The sequence below is a fragment of the Catharus ustulatus genome, chromosome 7 (assembly GCF_009819885.2).
Source record: "Catharus ustulatus isolate bCatUst1 chromosome 7, bCatUst1.pri.v2, whole genome shotgun sequence".
Classification (NCBI taxonomy): Eukaryota; Metazoa; Chordata; class Aves; order Passeriformes; family Turdidae; genus Catharus; species Catharus ustulatus.
In genome coordinates, this window is record NC_046227.1 from 20,334,317 (window position 1) to 20,349,388 (window position 15,072).

The window sequence follows — 15,072 nt, forward strand, 5'->3', positions numbered from 1 at the left end:
CAAGGAAATTAGTGTTCTGTTGAACTTGGAGGTAGGAACCTCTTCCTAAACAATGCCAGAGAAGCTCCACTTTGGTTATTTTAGGTTTTTTTTTTCAGATATAGCAGTATATGTAGTTGTTTCTTTGACAAGATTAGGTATAGCAATTTACCTAGTTATTATATTTTGTCTTTAGTTCTAGATTTAAAAACGGAAATTAATTTTGTTATTTTAAAATGGTCTTTTAAGTTTTTCCTTCCATTTTTTGAGACTTATTTCTGGTCTAACACAGGTCACTAATACAAAATACGTATTATATATGTTTTTTAAGGTATGTTAACTATCATAGTCCTTAAACTGTGGCATTTTAGTCTGTATTTTGCAGTATCTAGTCTTCTTAGCAGTCTTACTTGGACTCCCCACTACCTGCCAGAAAAGAGGGAAGCAGATTTATAAATAGAGGAAAACTTAATGACTTTTTTTGTTTTGTTCTGTTTGAAGATTTAAAATTAACTTTTAGGTCACACTGACTACTTCGCTTCCAGATATTTGTGTGTGTCTCTATGTCTGTGTTTGTGTGTGTACACACATATATAGGCATCATACAATACTAGGAGAGCAATAAGAGATCTGTAAATATGACTAGAGATTTGGGAAGTTGGATGTTGGGTTTTTTTAAAGCTAATAAAAAAGCAGCAGCATCTTGTGGCTGTTGATATTGTTCTCTTGAAAGTGGCTGGCTGATAGTTTCTAATAGTTAGAAAAGCTTGCTGAAAATCAGTTTGTTGCAGAGGGGTTCTCCAGCTCTTTTTATGTTTTGTTTGGTTTTTTTTTCTTTAATACAAATCTCTTTCAGTAATATTATAATGTCTCCTAAGAAAGGGGACAAAGGTAAATAGTATTTCATACACAGCATGTAAAAATTGGTACCTCAATCAGATGGCTGGCATCATCCTACTGTGCTCTCTTACACATTCAGGGAGTAGCCACAAGTGCTGAAGAAGGCTTGACTTCAGGCCAGGCTAGTTCAGCCCTGCTCCCAGCAGGATGAAGCAGGTCCTAAACCTTTTGGGACTTCAGGGCCTGTGGCTCTGAGTAATGCTGCTTGTGAACAAGAGGTCCCTACTGGTTGCTCATGACCATTCACTGCAGTGGGAATTTGCCAGCCCACCATATCTGAGGATTTTGTTTTACTACCCTTGGGAGTAATTGCTGCTTTAGGGTGAGTATAGAATAATGTGATCTGTTGATCAACTTACAAGTGAACCTTAAGTTAAGTCTTCCTACTTCTGAAAGAGCATCCTGGGATCTTGAATTAGAACCAGTGTTGAAAGCTGTTTTACATTCTGCTATGTCAGAATGGCTTAGCAAGCCCTGGAGCAGCCCTTTTAGCCACAGTCCAAGGCAATGCCAAAAGCAGTCTAACAGCAAATATGGGACTCCCAACAGACTACAACCAAGCGATAGTGTAATTCCTGTGAGAACTTTTTTATAATCTAGGGAACAACATCTCACCTTTATCCCTTTTTAAAAATACAAACAATTTAGCTATATGTAATTTATCCTATAAGCAAACTTAAGGACAACTTACTTTTTATAAATGTGCATCTCAGTTTGAATAAGTATTTGAATGAAAAGATAGAAGTTGTGCTGTGATTATTAATTATTTTCTTAATGAAGCTGTGTTGATCATCAGTTTTTGAAATAAGCAGTTGTGCTGAAATTTAGCAGTATTTGAATGTTGCCATTGAAATGCTCTGATGTATAAAATTACTGCAAATTGTCCACCAGAGAGAGCTGTTGCAAAATTTTTTTCCAGCAGCTGTTGAAAACAATTGTTTCATTACCTTATTATGAAAATTATAGGCACAGATGAATCAGGTAGACTAGTTCCCTGGCCAAAGAAAATTGTGGCAGTAGTATCATTAAAGGGCAAATGGATATACCTAAGAAGCCATTTCTGTTTATTTAACTTAATTGGCATACAAATATTTTGAAATAAAAACAACCCCCACACACACAAATTCCCCACAAACTGCTTCTCCTTATGCTATCAGACATGGGAGAAATGCTTGAAAGTTCACAGAGTGCCTCTGGAGGCTCTGCAGGTGTCAGGGAGGAGGTGCAGTACTGATTCTGGCTCTCCTAGAGAGAGAGGCTTTCTAGAGACTGCATAGCAGAAATGAGACGCACAATGCACTGGCAGCCAGGATGTAAGGTAGAAACCTGGTTTACTTCATTGCAAACAAATGGACAATATATATTGTACAATATATAATAAAAATACAGCTGATACAAGTGCCACTAATTAACAAAAAAACTAATGTTAAGACTTAAAAATGCTCATTTTTGTAATATATACACTGCAGTAATAAGCCACAATAAATACATCAAATTTCATATCATTCATAATAAATACCGAAAATATAAATACAGAAGAATACAGTTAATTTGAATAAATTATTACAACATAAGATCTAGGTTAAGTTCTGTTGAATATTATTGTAGCTTATATTACCCTTTGGCATCTTTGATGTTACAATTTGCTTAAAAAAAAAAGGAAATTAAGGAAATGTGTAGTTCATGAAGTTTAAAATTATTTCCATATACAGATTTTAAGATGAACTTTCTTTCCCTTTGCTTCTTCAAACAGTTTAAAAGCAGCAGTCCAATTAAATATCTTGCTTAACTGTTGAGACCTTCATAATTTTAGTATGCAAGATCATCTGTAATGGAAAATGTTAAGTACATCACGTAATTATTTTTCTCAGAAATTAGTAACGTTAGAAGTAATGTACAAATTTTAAATTAATGGCTGCAATTACACATTCTTACTAGTCCCATTTGAATGGATTACCTGTCTGAAATACCATCAACTTAAGTGCTTCTGAATTTATGCCACAGTGTACTATTTACCACTTGCCAACACAAATTTCAAAAGCAATTTTATATTCTTGTGGGGAGATATATATATTTATATATGTATACAGAGAGAGATGAACGTGCTAAAAGACAGGGTTGGACTAGACAGTGTGAATGTTAATATAGTCTGCTAAAACCCTTTAAACATATAAAGGGTAATGTGTTGTTTGTGGTTTTTTACAAAATTTCTCTAAGTTGTAGATTGAAGCAAATCAAAATAACCAATTGCCATGTTTTATGTTTACAGGTATTAACCAGTACATTTGTATTAATAATTTTATTTGTAAGAGGTTATTACACCAGAATGCAATTTAACTTAAAAGATCAACTTTACTAAGACAACATTACAGGCTGAGGATCTTAGGAACATTTTGTAATCTACAGATTTTGACTATTTTTGCACTGTTAAATGTCTAGCGCTTATTTTACATCAAACACTTTTTTAACATATTTCACAAACTACGCTTCAGACGTATTTCCATAGAAGTGCCTACAATCAGTCAAAAGAAATGCCCAGTTATTAAGCCTTGTTCGCATGGGCATTTGAGACCTGAAGTTGTGGTATTTGTGTGAAATAGCTTGAAAAAAACCAGCATGCTTGCTTCGGGTTTCAAGAGAATCAGCTGCCAGTGCACATGATCATCTTTTCAAGAAGCTGCAAACTGGTGATGAATCTATATCTGAGATGCACAAATGGTTTTTTACAGTGATTTTCCCATTACCCCAGCAAGCTTAACCTTCATCCACAATCCAACCCAAAATTTCATTCTTAAAAACGTATTTTAGAAGTTTAAGATGGAGAAACCTAAATTAATTACCTGCCATAATGTACTAAGCCTCATTTGAAAATGCCAGGATAAAATGCTGATGAAAGGACATTTTGTCTTTGCTTTAAGCGTGTCATGCTAGCTGAGAAACTGGGTATATGAGAATATGTGCCTGGGAGCAGAGTTAACTAAAATGATCTTGAACTTGTCTTTAAAATTGCCATCAACAAAGAGTGATAAGGTAGCAATGCTTCTAGGGTGTTGGTTTTTAGTTTTTTTTACCCCATGCATTTGGATAAGTCTTTTATTTAATGGCCACCTGTATAATTGTGGTTTGGAAAAAAAAGTAATTTCCTGTTTCCGCTGAGTTCATGCTTGGTTACAATATATTAAATAACAAACAATATTATGATCTCATGTGGAAAGCTTGTAGTGAATGTCCTTATACTTTTCCATCCTTGTACTGAAGAGATCTTAATTTACCTTTTTCCTTCCGTTGTGGGTTTTTTTTAAATATGCTTTACTGTTCCATTTAGAAGAAAAATAATCCTCATCTTTTTTTTTTTTTCTCTAAATGGTTCTTTCTATCCTCCCTGCACTCACTCAAGTGTTTGAAGACAAAGGATTATCTTGATCCTTGTATTAGAACAATGATGTGCATTTGTATCTTCCACCATTTTCCCTATCAGGACTATCTCTATGGTTTGTTGGAAAAGTGAACAGTTAGAGAAGAGTGTACATGAGAGACAAACTTTTTTTGACTTGGGTCTACTGGAGATTAATTAAACAGAAGTGTCATTGCTAAACTCCAAATTAAAATAATTCTGTTAATAAAGTACAAAATCTACCTTTTGACTTTTTTTTTTTTTTTTTGTTCCATCCCCAGTCTTGGATGAAGGACTCTGCTCTCAATTGAGAAAATGCAACACATAGCACCAGGAATATGGTTCTCCACTCAATGGGACCTTCTGAGGCGTGGGTGTCTGTCCTAAAGATACCAGTAGGGTGATACGTATTTTACCTCTTAGAATCACGGAATGGCCTGGTTTGGAAGGGACCTTAAAGACCATCTAGTTCCAACTCCCCTTGCCTCTGCTATCCACAAGATCACATTGTTCAAAACCGCACCAAACCTGGCTTTTCAAGAACTCATTCTCAGCAAAAAGGACAGTAGTTGCCCTTGTGCTCTATTTTAATGGAAAGTCTTAATGTATAACAGACCTCCAAAACACCAACAGGAAGGAAAGAATTGAAAATACTAAGGTTGCAAAAGAGTTGTTTCATAAAGTGAATGTTCACATAAAGTAAAATTCTTGGTATCAGCTATCAGGGTAGCAGAAATGTCCTCAAAGGTGGTGTAACTTTCTTCCTTAACTATAAACAATACTCTGGTACATTTATTAGCTGTAAAATTAAAAGCTGCCTTGGATTTAGGAGAGGGAAGAGACAGTGAAAAGGGAGAATGTGTGACAAACTCAAGCATGTGTTCACTCAGACATCTCTACATTGCACTTCATCACTGCACAATACTTGTACTTTGGATTTGACACTTCTTGGAGAAAATGGACAATAATTTGCACATGGACAAAATACAGAGAATAGCAAAATTAAGAATATTTTAAAAAACCTTGAAACACTGAAAAGGCAAATGCTGAGATTTCTCATACCAAGGAACACGTAAGTGAACTAGACTCTGTTTTGAAAATAACAGCTTTCTACCATTTTAAAAAAATAGTAATCAGATTTAATATTTTAGAAATAAATTCTATAGAATATATTCTCTGAGTTAATTCTAGCTTTTCAAAGTATTTTACATCAACTGTCCTGCACCCATAATAAAGCAGATAATAGAATTACTCTCTAGTCTCAGTGGGAAAGCGTAACTACCCCAAAAGCGTAAGGATTTTCCATATCATCCTCTTCTGTTCCTGACTGTTTCAGGAAATAAAACAATTGTCACAATGAACATCGGTTTATAAATCTCATGAGCTGTAACAATGAGATCCTTATTTAGCAAATGCCTTTTAAAAGGATATCATGGGTCTGTCTTATTTTATATTTGAATAAGACACCTGCATTGCTACAGGAGCAGCCTAGACAAGGAGTTTCAACTGAGAGAATTCAGCTGGCAAAAGACAACATGCAAAGGAGTAAGACTGCCTGCTGCTGCCAAGTATGGTGTTGCAGGGAAACTACAATCTTGCTGCTCAAATGTTAAGCACTAGACAGGTAAATGTTGTATATTCAACACAGCTTTTATTCTAATTTTTCACTGTGAAATTTACTTTTAAACTCCTGCTCATTAATCCAGTCCAAGGAAAGGAGAGCTCATTTCAGCTGTGTTTCGTGTTAGTGAAAAATTTCTGGTCACTTCTAAGCTGGGCTTCATTTGGAAAATGGCATAGTCTGCCATAGTTACAGTGCCAAAACATGAGACTAAAATGGTATTTTACCTGTTCTATAGAATTATGTTTTGTCACAGTATCTCCAAGTACACTAAAAACCAGAGCACAGAGTACAACATGACACAACAGAACAAAGTCTCCTCTGTCTGAGCTCAGTACTCTCTATCCAGTGTACCACATTTCTGTCAGGAACACCTGAACTAATAAAAGCCTTTACACATGCTCAGTTTTGCATACAAATATATGTATACAATCTTTAACAAAGCAACTGTGAAGGTACTGCCTGGGAGGCAGGGAAAGTACATGATCAGTTTATTAGTTTATTATTACTGAAATAAAACAGCCAGATCAGGTTATAGAAACTGGATCTGGACTAGGACCAGTCAGCAATCCAGTGAGTAACAGCACCACCAATACCACAGAGGAATCCTGCAGCACTTGGACCAAAGACAGGATCCCACTGTTAACGGAGCAGGGGAGCAGCTGAACCTTATCTATAGCAAGTGATAGTTACTATGGAGTGGAACCAATGGCCCTAAAATAAACAAATGTCAACTCCAATGATGATTTACTAGCAGGAACTTGCATAAATGAAAAATGGTAAAGCTTTATAAATCTAGAATTTTCAGACCTAAGTGGCTCAACAAAGACTATTAGAAACTTCTATTGACCAGCTTTTAAGGATTTTCAATGGACATGAATTTTAGCTATTAAGTAACAACTGCAATTGCTGTAATCGTGCTGACGAAATTGTAATTTCATGTCTAACAGCAATTAAAGCTTTATATATATTTAACAATGCACCTTTTTCCAAGAGAGGTGAAGTTCACCTTATAGGCAAAAAGGCATCTGCTTTCAGGTGCTGTTCCAGTAATGGTCTGTGTGAAAATTCCAGTTTATTTCAAGAAATGGAAATGCTGTCATCATTACTAATTTTTGTGAACAATGCAATATAATCCCAAATATATACTGGGCTTCTTAGGAGTGTTAATCAGTAGCCAGATATCTTGTAAATAAAGCTGATAAAGACTATCAGTAAAGTAGATATTTTCACAAATAATACACTGTCTTGATACAGAAGCAAATACTGCTGGTTATCATATAATAATTTTATCACACAAACAGCCTACCCAAAAATGAAAGGACTGATTATCAACATGAATATTAACCAGCTGGGAAACGGGGCACAGCATGTATTATAATGTACCAGCCCAGAAAATAACACTAAAATAGTTTTCATCCCATGACTTAAGCTTGCTTTTCCTTAAATGAAGAGTATGTTTTTTTGTTCTAAAAAAACCATTACGAGTTTCTCTCTATTAGAAGGCTTGGTGGTATTATTAATAATAGCTACCAGGAACTCTCCACGAATTATAAACAGACTTGATTTTAAAACTTGCTGTAAGAACTAAAGAAGATTTCTTTACTTTGTATCTTGAGATCAAATCTTGATCACAAAATATCACATTGCATCAAAAGAGAAGTATTATTAGCTTCATTATCACCACCTAGTCAATTAGGAATATTTTTTCAACTTAAATCTTTATTCTGCACATTTTACTTTTTGACTCCCAGGGAAAACAGTGCATCACAAATGCTTTATATAGTCCCTGCTCCCTCTACCTCTCTCTTACAAGGTACTGCTTGTTATCCTACTCTGCAGGCTTTAGAGAATTTGTATTCACCCGTGGTGGCCCAACAGCATGGAACATACACATCCAAATACTCAAAAGTTTTTACAGATGCTAATATTACAGAGAACTGGGATCAGAAATCTGTGCCAATGGAAATAGTAAATAACCATCATCTCAATTTCTAAAGCTAGCTCAGAAATATTTTATAAAGTTGATCACTTACTGTGCTTGCTGATATTATTAAAGATATTTTTCATGTGAAAGCACAGGGGCCAAGAAAATAATTACTTATTGCTCAGTAAGGGCACAAATAACAAAGCAGAAGATTTCATTTAACCTTCCCCTGAGAGAAATACCCCAGTAAAGTGTGTATGGTTCTCCAACACACTCTGAAGAGCTGCTACTGATCCTCGTTTACTGTCCCAGCTCAAGGAAAAGAGATTTGTGCTTTTAGTGCTGGTGTTAAGAAAGGGAGAGTGTCTAATTTAAGCCCATTGTTAAAGCAAGACCCCTGTATACATGGAGACTTGTTACATTTGCCCTTAGAATATCTTGAACAGAGTATTTTATTCTTAAGTGCAGAACTTTAAGGACTAGCACGTTTCTCTTTAAAAATCATAGGTAATTGCTGTATGGCATTTGAAGATACAGGCACTTACCTGGCTACTCAGGCTTAGAGACTAGAGTGGTCTGTGACTGCGAGGAACAGAGGCTGTGGAACTGCTGAGCCAGATAACCAACATGAGTGCACTTTCCCAGGAGATGGAACACGTTGCAAGTTTGGAATCCAGTCCCTAGAGAACTAGACTTTTCAATGCAGTTCATATAAAACATGTAGGACTTCTTGTGGAAACAAGTAAATAAAAAACCTTTCCAGCTACTACATGGAGTAAAAATATTTTGCTAATTTAGCATAAATATGAGAAATCACTTTGCCCAGATTTCATATAAAAACAATTAAGTTAGCTCTTTTCTTGAAAAGCGTATTTTACATCGGCAGTTTTTCTACTGGAGTACTGTACATGATTTTTTGAAGAGCTTCTAACCAGAAGAGTCACTGTTACAGAGATAAAATTTACACTGTGTTTACATGCACACTGTTAACCATCTAGATTTGACACCGATAAAAACAAAGATGCTGATCCTTATTTTGACAAACAAGACAGACCTACATTTCAACCACTTGATGTATAATCAATGAAATTTCAGTATTAGAAGAATTAAAATGCTGAAATAAATTTTGAAATCAAAATAAGGCAGTGCAGAATTACCAGTGCAGAGAAAAGCTGGCTCCTACGCCTCCTCTTCTAGACAAAAGCAAGGTTGTTTAATAAATTAAAGGTACTTTCATTCCCATTTTATTTAAAAACAAGTGGATCACAAGGTAATGGATATCCATATGGTGCACATGTTTGCTTGCAGACTTTTGCAGATACAAAATTTCTGAAGCTATTTTTCCTCACTGAATGGACTGTTTCCAAATAAGACCAAATGGTACTAAATTTGAGATACAATCAGAAGTCCACATAAGCCAGTCTTGTATTTAATAAGAATTTAGGCAATCTAGACATTTCCACATTTTTTTTCCATGCTTTATTTAAACTTTGATCAGTAAGGCTCTGCTTTGATAAACTGCATACTGACATATTCATAAACTGGCTTGGGAAAAATGTACAGGTTTTGTTACAGTGAATTTTAAGATCTTACATTGCCTCAGGGTCTGGAGCTATGGCATTTCTCCGAAGAGGTTCACAGGTCCCGCAGTTCGTACAGTACTGCAAAGTGGCACTAAAGTGCGTAAGTATCTGAGTGGTGGCTGGGCTGAAGGTGCTGTGTGAGCTTAAGCTACTGCTTTGCCACTATATACAAGATCGTTTTTCTTTGGGGAGGGGGTACTAGTTCTGGAATGCCACTGATTTCAGTTTTAAATGGAGGATTGTCTACCTTTCTCTATTCTAGAAGATGCAAATGCCCCCTGTTTGACTCTTCTGTTTGTGAAGAACAGTAAAAGAGAAAATAGTACACTAAAAATGTGTTTCAAGATGATTTATCAGAAATGATATTAAGAAAAAATAAGGAATACAGGGTACTCCAGATGAAAAGTGGACACGCTCTTTGTAAGCAGCTATGGATCTTCTGCTCCAATGAACATGCTGTTCATTTTTATCAAAACATGAATCTTAAACTACCATAAATAAAATACATACAGTACAGAACATTTAAAATTTTTTTCTTTGTACAGCAGTTACTTTTACATTAAACTTACCATCTTTTAAGATATGTTGAAAATTAGGACTCTAAACATGATTATTTCAAAGTATCATTTTTAACAATCTTGCACAGGCCCGACAGTCAAAAACATGAAGCTTTGATTCAGATAGCTTGGCAGGTTTCACATATGTTCATAGGTAGGTGACTTTAAATATGTTGGGTGTGTTTTTCATTTGTCTGTTTTATTTTTATCAAAAAAAGGGGTTGATTATTTTAAATCTTTACATTAACTGGTTTTGTGCAATACCACTGCCAGTGTAGCTTGAGAAAACAAAATGTGTCTGGAACATTTTACTATAGTCCAAGTGTTGTCTACCTTTTAAAAAAGTAAGTTTCTAGGAAAATCCAATGGGAGTGAATTTTAACACAGGAAGTCAGTCCTAAAATAATTTTAATATTAAACAGGCACCGTCTCTACCACTGGTGATTTGATGCACTCTTCGTGCAGTCTGCTTTTTTCTGGGAGGTTTAATGAATTCTCAGCAGGGTGTTCTTGCACATGACTGTCACCATTCAAAGCTGAAACAAAGCCATCGTGAGAAGGACCTTTCAAGTATGAGTGAAACTCCACTGGCGGGTGACTCGGCCTATGCTCAGTGTATAAACTGTTACAGGGAGCACTGCCATCCCCTTCAGAAGATGAGCAGCAAACAATCACTGAGGGGTTTGCAGAAGGGTAATGAGGGCTGCTAAAAGTTTCCTCTGATTGCCGTGTGTAGTCAACAAACTGTTCTGAAGTCATGTTGTAAGGCACCAGAGAAAGACTACCATTCTTGACAGCATCCCTTTCTGAGTAAGTCTCACCAATCTGGTTAGCAGTGCCAGCAACGTGGTTCTCTATTTGGTAATATAGAGTTGAAGAGTTAGTATAGTATGAGGCATTTTTAGAGTGGTTTTCATGCACAGCAGTTCCATCAGAGTAGCAAAGGACAGAAGGAAGAGGCACCATATCAGCATGGGAGCTCATACTTTCTACAAAATCATCTGCTTTTTCTTCCTCCTCATCTTCCTCCTCATCTTCCTCCTCCTCTTCATCATCATCTGATTCACTAGGGGCTAAACTCTGTGTACTAGAATCTGTAACTCCACTACAAAAGCTACTCCCATCTTCCTCTTCCTCCTCTTCCCCTGGGCAGTCCAAGTCCTCGGCTGACTGGGAATGCATAACTGTAGCCGGGGGTTCAGTTTCAATCTCAAAATTTTCTGCAATCGAATATTCAACTGGATGGGGTCCTGGACTCATGGAACTACTGTGTGCACTTATCTCAGTGTGACAGCCATTGAGTGCTGGAACTTGCTGCTCTCTATTTTTCTCCAATTCAAGTTTCATTATCGTGTGCAAAAAGTGAGTCCGTACACGGATAGGGTTAAATTCGATTCTACCTGCTGTATTGCTACACCCTTCTTTAGTGCAACCACATGGAAAAGACATACGATCCACCTTTTAAAAAAGAGAATACAGATTAACAAAAGGAAGCAAAAGCCTGGTGACATGACAGAGCCTAGACAGCCTAGAGAAATACAAAGGTGCAGTGGGATTCACCTTGAGAAATGCTGGTAGAATTAGCCAAAGCTAACAATCATTCATGAGTCAGCCCTGGAGTTTAGCAGTAACTGAGAGAAAAGTAAGGGGTCTGGACATGCTCCATGACTGCAGAGAAGGGAAAAAATTATTCTGCTCCATAGGTGAAAGTATTACACTATGGAACAAAAAATAGGTGGCTTCTCAACTTCTAGATCTGCTACAGCTTTACTTCACTTTATGCTCAAATCCAGGCAAAAGCATTACCAGGAACACCTCAAAATTTGCTAAAAATCAAGGAAACTAGACACTCATTGAAACAAAATGAATGATATACACAAACCTTTATAAAGTTACCAATTGGGACACCTCAGAAAACAGGAACAAAAACTCAAGTGCATGTTCAAAGGTAATCCAGTCAATTCTAGATGCAATATTGTAAGATTAACAGACTGGGCACAGAACTTCTATATCTAATATCTTAAATTTTGAAAATGTGACTGAATCCATGTGTTGGTAGGTTTATTAGATAGCCTAAGACCTGTGACTTTCACCTGCACTGTAACACCTAAACATCAAACGTGCAGGAGAACCACACAACACAACCCAGTACATCTTCCCCACATGTGGAGATGAAAACAGGAACAGCAAAGAGAATATATTATTTAAAATAGCAGAGAAAGTTTAGCTTGCATTTATGAGATGATGAAAAATGCACTCAGAAAGAAAACTCAGCTGCACAACAGCAATTCAGCAGAACTAGCAGAAATATCTTTTAGGGAACGTTTTGGGACACATACAGCTGACACTATGTAAATGTACAATATGAAATACCTCTTCAGCAGAGGAAAAACTTCCCTGCTATATTAGCATATACTGTTTTACTGCCTGCATGCAAATTTATCATGCACAGATTTTAAGTACCATGCACATTACATAAAGGACAGTATCACAGAATGTCATTTATTGCTTCCCATGGAGTTCGGACTATAATTCACATTTGGAGTGTCTGCTAATTGTTTCTAAAATAAAAGGCAATATCCCTTCTCAAATCTGTAGGCTATTTATTCTTCTGTTGTCTGCATCTGTCTATTTAGATAAAGGCCTAAGAGGAGTATGAGGAGCAGAATGATTGTGTAAGAAAAAGACACCCTAAGCCATGTATGTGCCTAAAATCATACTAAAGATATGGTAGGAGACTGAATTGATTGCCCACTATATATCCTTAAAACAGGGTCTTAAAAACAGGTTGGACATTCACAAGTGTTACTGCCTAATACCTAATTCCAATAGTTATAACTTCAGGAACAGAAAGTACATACGTGTGCATGGACACACCCCCTTCCCCCTCCCCAGACAATTAAATAATGACAATAATGTAGACATTTACCTGACATTTTATGCCTGCAAGACTGCAGGTGCAAGTTTCTGGGTCACAGAACACGCGGCAGTCACAGCCACAATCCTCTCTGGACAGGCGGATGGCTCGCAGCTCATGCTTTTCTTCCACGTCGATCTTCTTCACTCCAGAAGCTCGCAGCAATGCCCGCCGCTTTTTTGTAGGCAGGGGTTGGAGAAAGAAGTACTCATCTACTTCAGTGTTGTCTAGATCAATATCATCATCAGAAATGTCATCCAGAGTCAGTGTATTGGCTTCCTCAGATTCCACTGTACCATTCTTTGTCATCTGTTGCACAGAACAATTAACAAAGTCCTTCAACAATGCTCACGTGTACGTCATGTCACAGATGTCAATATGTGAAATGCATTATCAATGTACTAAGCTGTGTGTAAAAATGCTGCATGACTGAAGGAAGTTGCAGAAAATTATCACAGATAGAGTGACCAGGTATTTATTTCACATTTAGCATATTAATTAAGTACACTTTTTTAATACCAAGTTTGTAATGAAGGTAAGAAATTATCTGTTCTTTATTTACCTAAATTTACTGTGTGCCATTAGCTGCTAGATCTCACTCCTTTCTGAAATTCCAGTCTTTTCTGTATTGTTTCACAAGATAGTTTTTGAGACCTTAATTGATTGCTGTCTCTGAGCTCTCTGAAATTCTTAAATATCCCTTCTGAGATAGCAATGATACTATTGACATGGCTTCAAATGATGCATCACAGGTTTGTAAAATGGTATATTTTACGTACTGCCCCATTTTCTGTTATGCATTTCACATTACACTGGTAAAAGAGGGGGTAATGGCTCCCTAAACAGTTCTACCTGGCCCTGGGTCAATGGGGAGATTATTTACACCACGTATTTCAACGTATTAGTCCAATAAGGCAGGAAAAGCAACATTAGAAGTCATCCTTTTTCCTGCACATGCTACAGAGAGAGAGATGTAAATCCACAAAGGGATTAAATGCATCTTAAATTAGCTGCCTGAAGCTAATACCTCACCATACACACAACTCAGCCTGAATATTTCAATCCAAAATGGCACACTTATATCTTTTCCTTTTACATTAGCAAGGTAAAACTAAGTAGAATGTGTTCATATTTTTCTGATTTGTTTGTTTGTTTAATATATAACAGGGGAACGACCTACCTAAGAAATCTGATTTCTCTAGTTTTATATACACAAGGCTCAAACCACTCTTTAAGTAGATCACTGTTATTTATTCTAAGTTTGAAACTGTGGAGGGAGAAAAATTCTAATCCCTGCTTCTTTAATTAGTATACTATTGTAGTCAATACTGTTTAATAAAAATTAACATTTAGGGTTCTTACCCATGAGGTGAATGCTCTAACTGGTCAGCACACAAAGGCACCTACAGAACCATACCAATCCTGTCACGTATTTCCCCTCCTCCTGCAAATCTTAACTACTTTGCCCCACAGCAGTAGAGCATTAAGGACTGGCCTCCAGAGATGTGCTGAATGCCACATGAATCCAAGCAGGCTGGAACATCAGACATGTGGCATCAGCCAGCAGTTTGCCATTTCAAAGCACCACAGCTCCTGACTCCTTTGCAGGATGATTTCCTTGTCATCTCCTCTAATTCTTTTTTCTTCCATTTTGCCACACAAAGAACAAATGATTCAATAAAAGGAAAGAGTAACATTTCTCAAAAAAGTAACTGGGTAACTAGAGGGAGGAAGATTACTAAAAAAAAATTCCAGAACTTCAGGGGAACATTAAGCTCTCTTGACTGTCATAATATTGCTCATATGAAATAAACTTGATGTTTAGATGGGTAAATTTCCTCATAAATCTAAAGATTAATGTCATAACCACAGAACAGAGGCCAGTGAATATGTGAAGCCTTTGGGTGAAATTCAGCCCCACTCAGTAGGATGGACACCTCTGCTTTGCCCTAGTTGGAAGTTATTACTTACAACTTCCCACAAAGGGAACCTACTGTGTCCACTGACCAGAGAGCATTAACACCACTAATCTCATGCTAATAATGTTAATTTCAGGAGACATTATGAGTAAGCAATAAGGGCGCTTTTAGAAAACATGAGTAGGCACAAAAAATTACCTCAAGGTAATCTCTGATTACCTCGTACCTTTCATTTGATAAGATGGCTTTTATATCCAGAATTTTCACACTCTGCT

General features: G+C 36.6%; 1 protein-coding gene across 7 annotated transcripts in view; it reads right to left on the reverse strand.

Moving 5' to 3' along the window:
- Positions 1–2,193: 2,193 nt before the first annotated feature.
- The window catches only part of CSRNP3 (cysteine and serine rich nuclear protein 3), a 103,810-nt gene continuing 90,931 nt past the window's right edge, over positions 2,194–15,072 (reverse strand). For 6 of the 7 annotated variants that reach the window (XM_033064295.2, XM_033064293.2, XM_033064292.2 and 3 more), the window contains 2 exons: positions 12,891–13,187; positions 2,194–11,419 (listed from right to left, as the gene is read on the reverse strand). In XM_033064295.2, coding sequence (XP_032920186.1) covers positions 10,376–11,419; positions 12,891–13,187 — 1,341 coding nt within the window. In that variant the 3' untranslated portion in view covers positions 2,194–10,375. The remainder of the gene's footprint in view (positions 11,420–12,890; positions 13,188–15,072) is intronic. The other variant, XR_004418423.2, reaches the window with a different exon arrangement.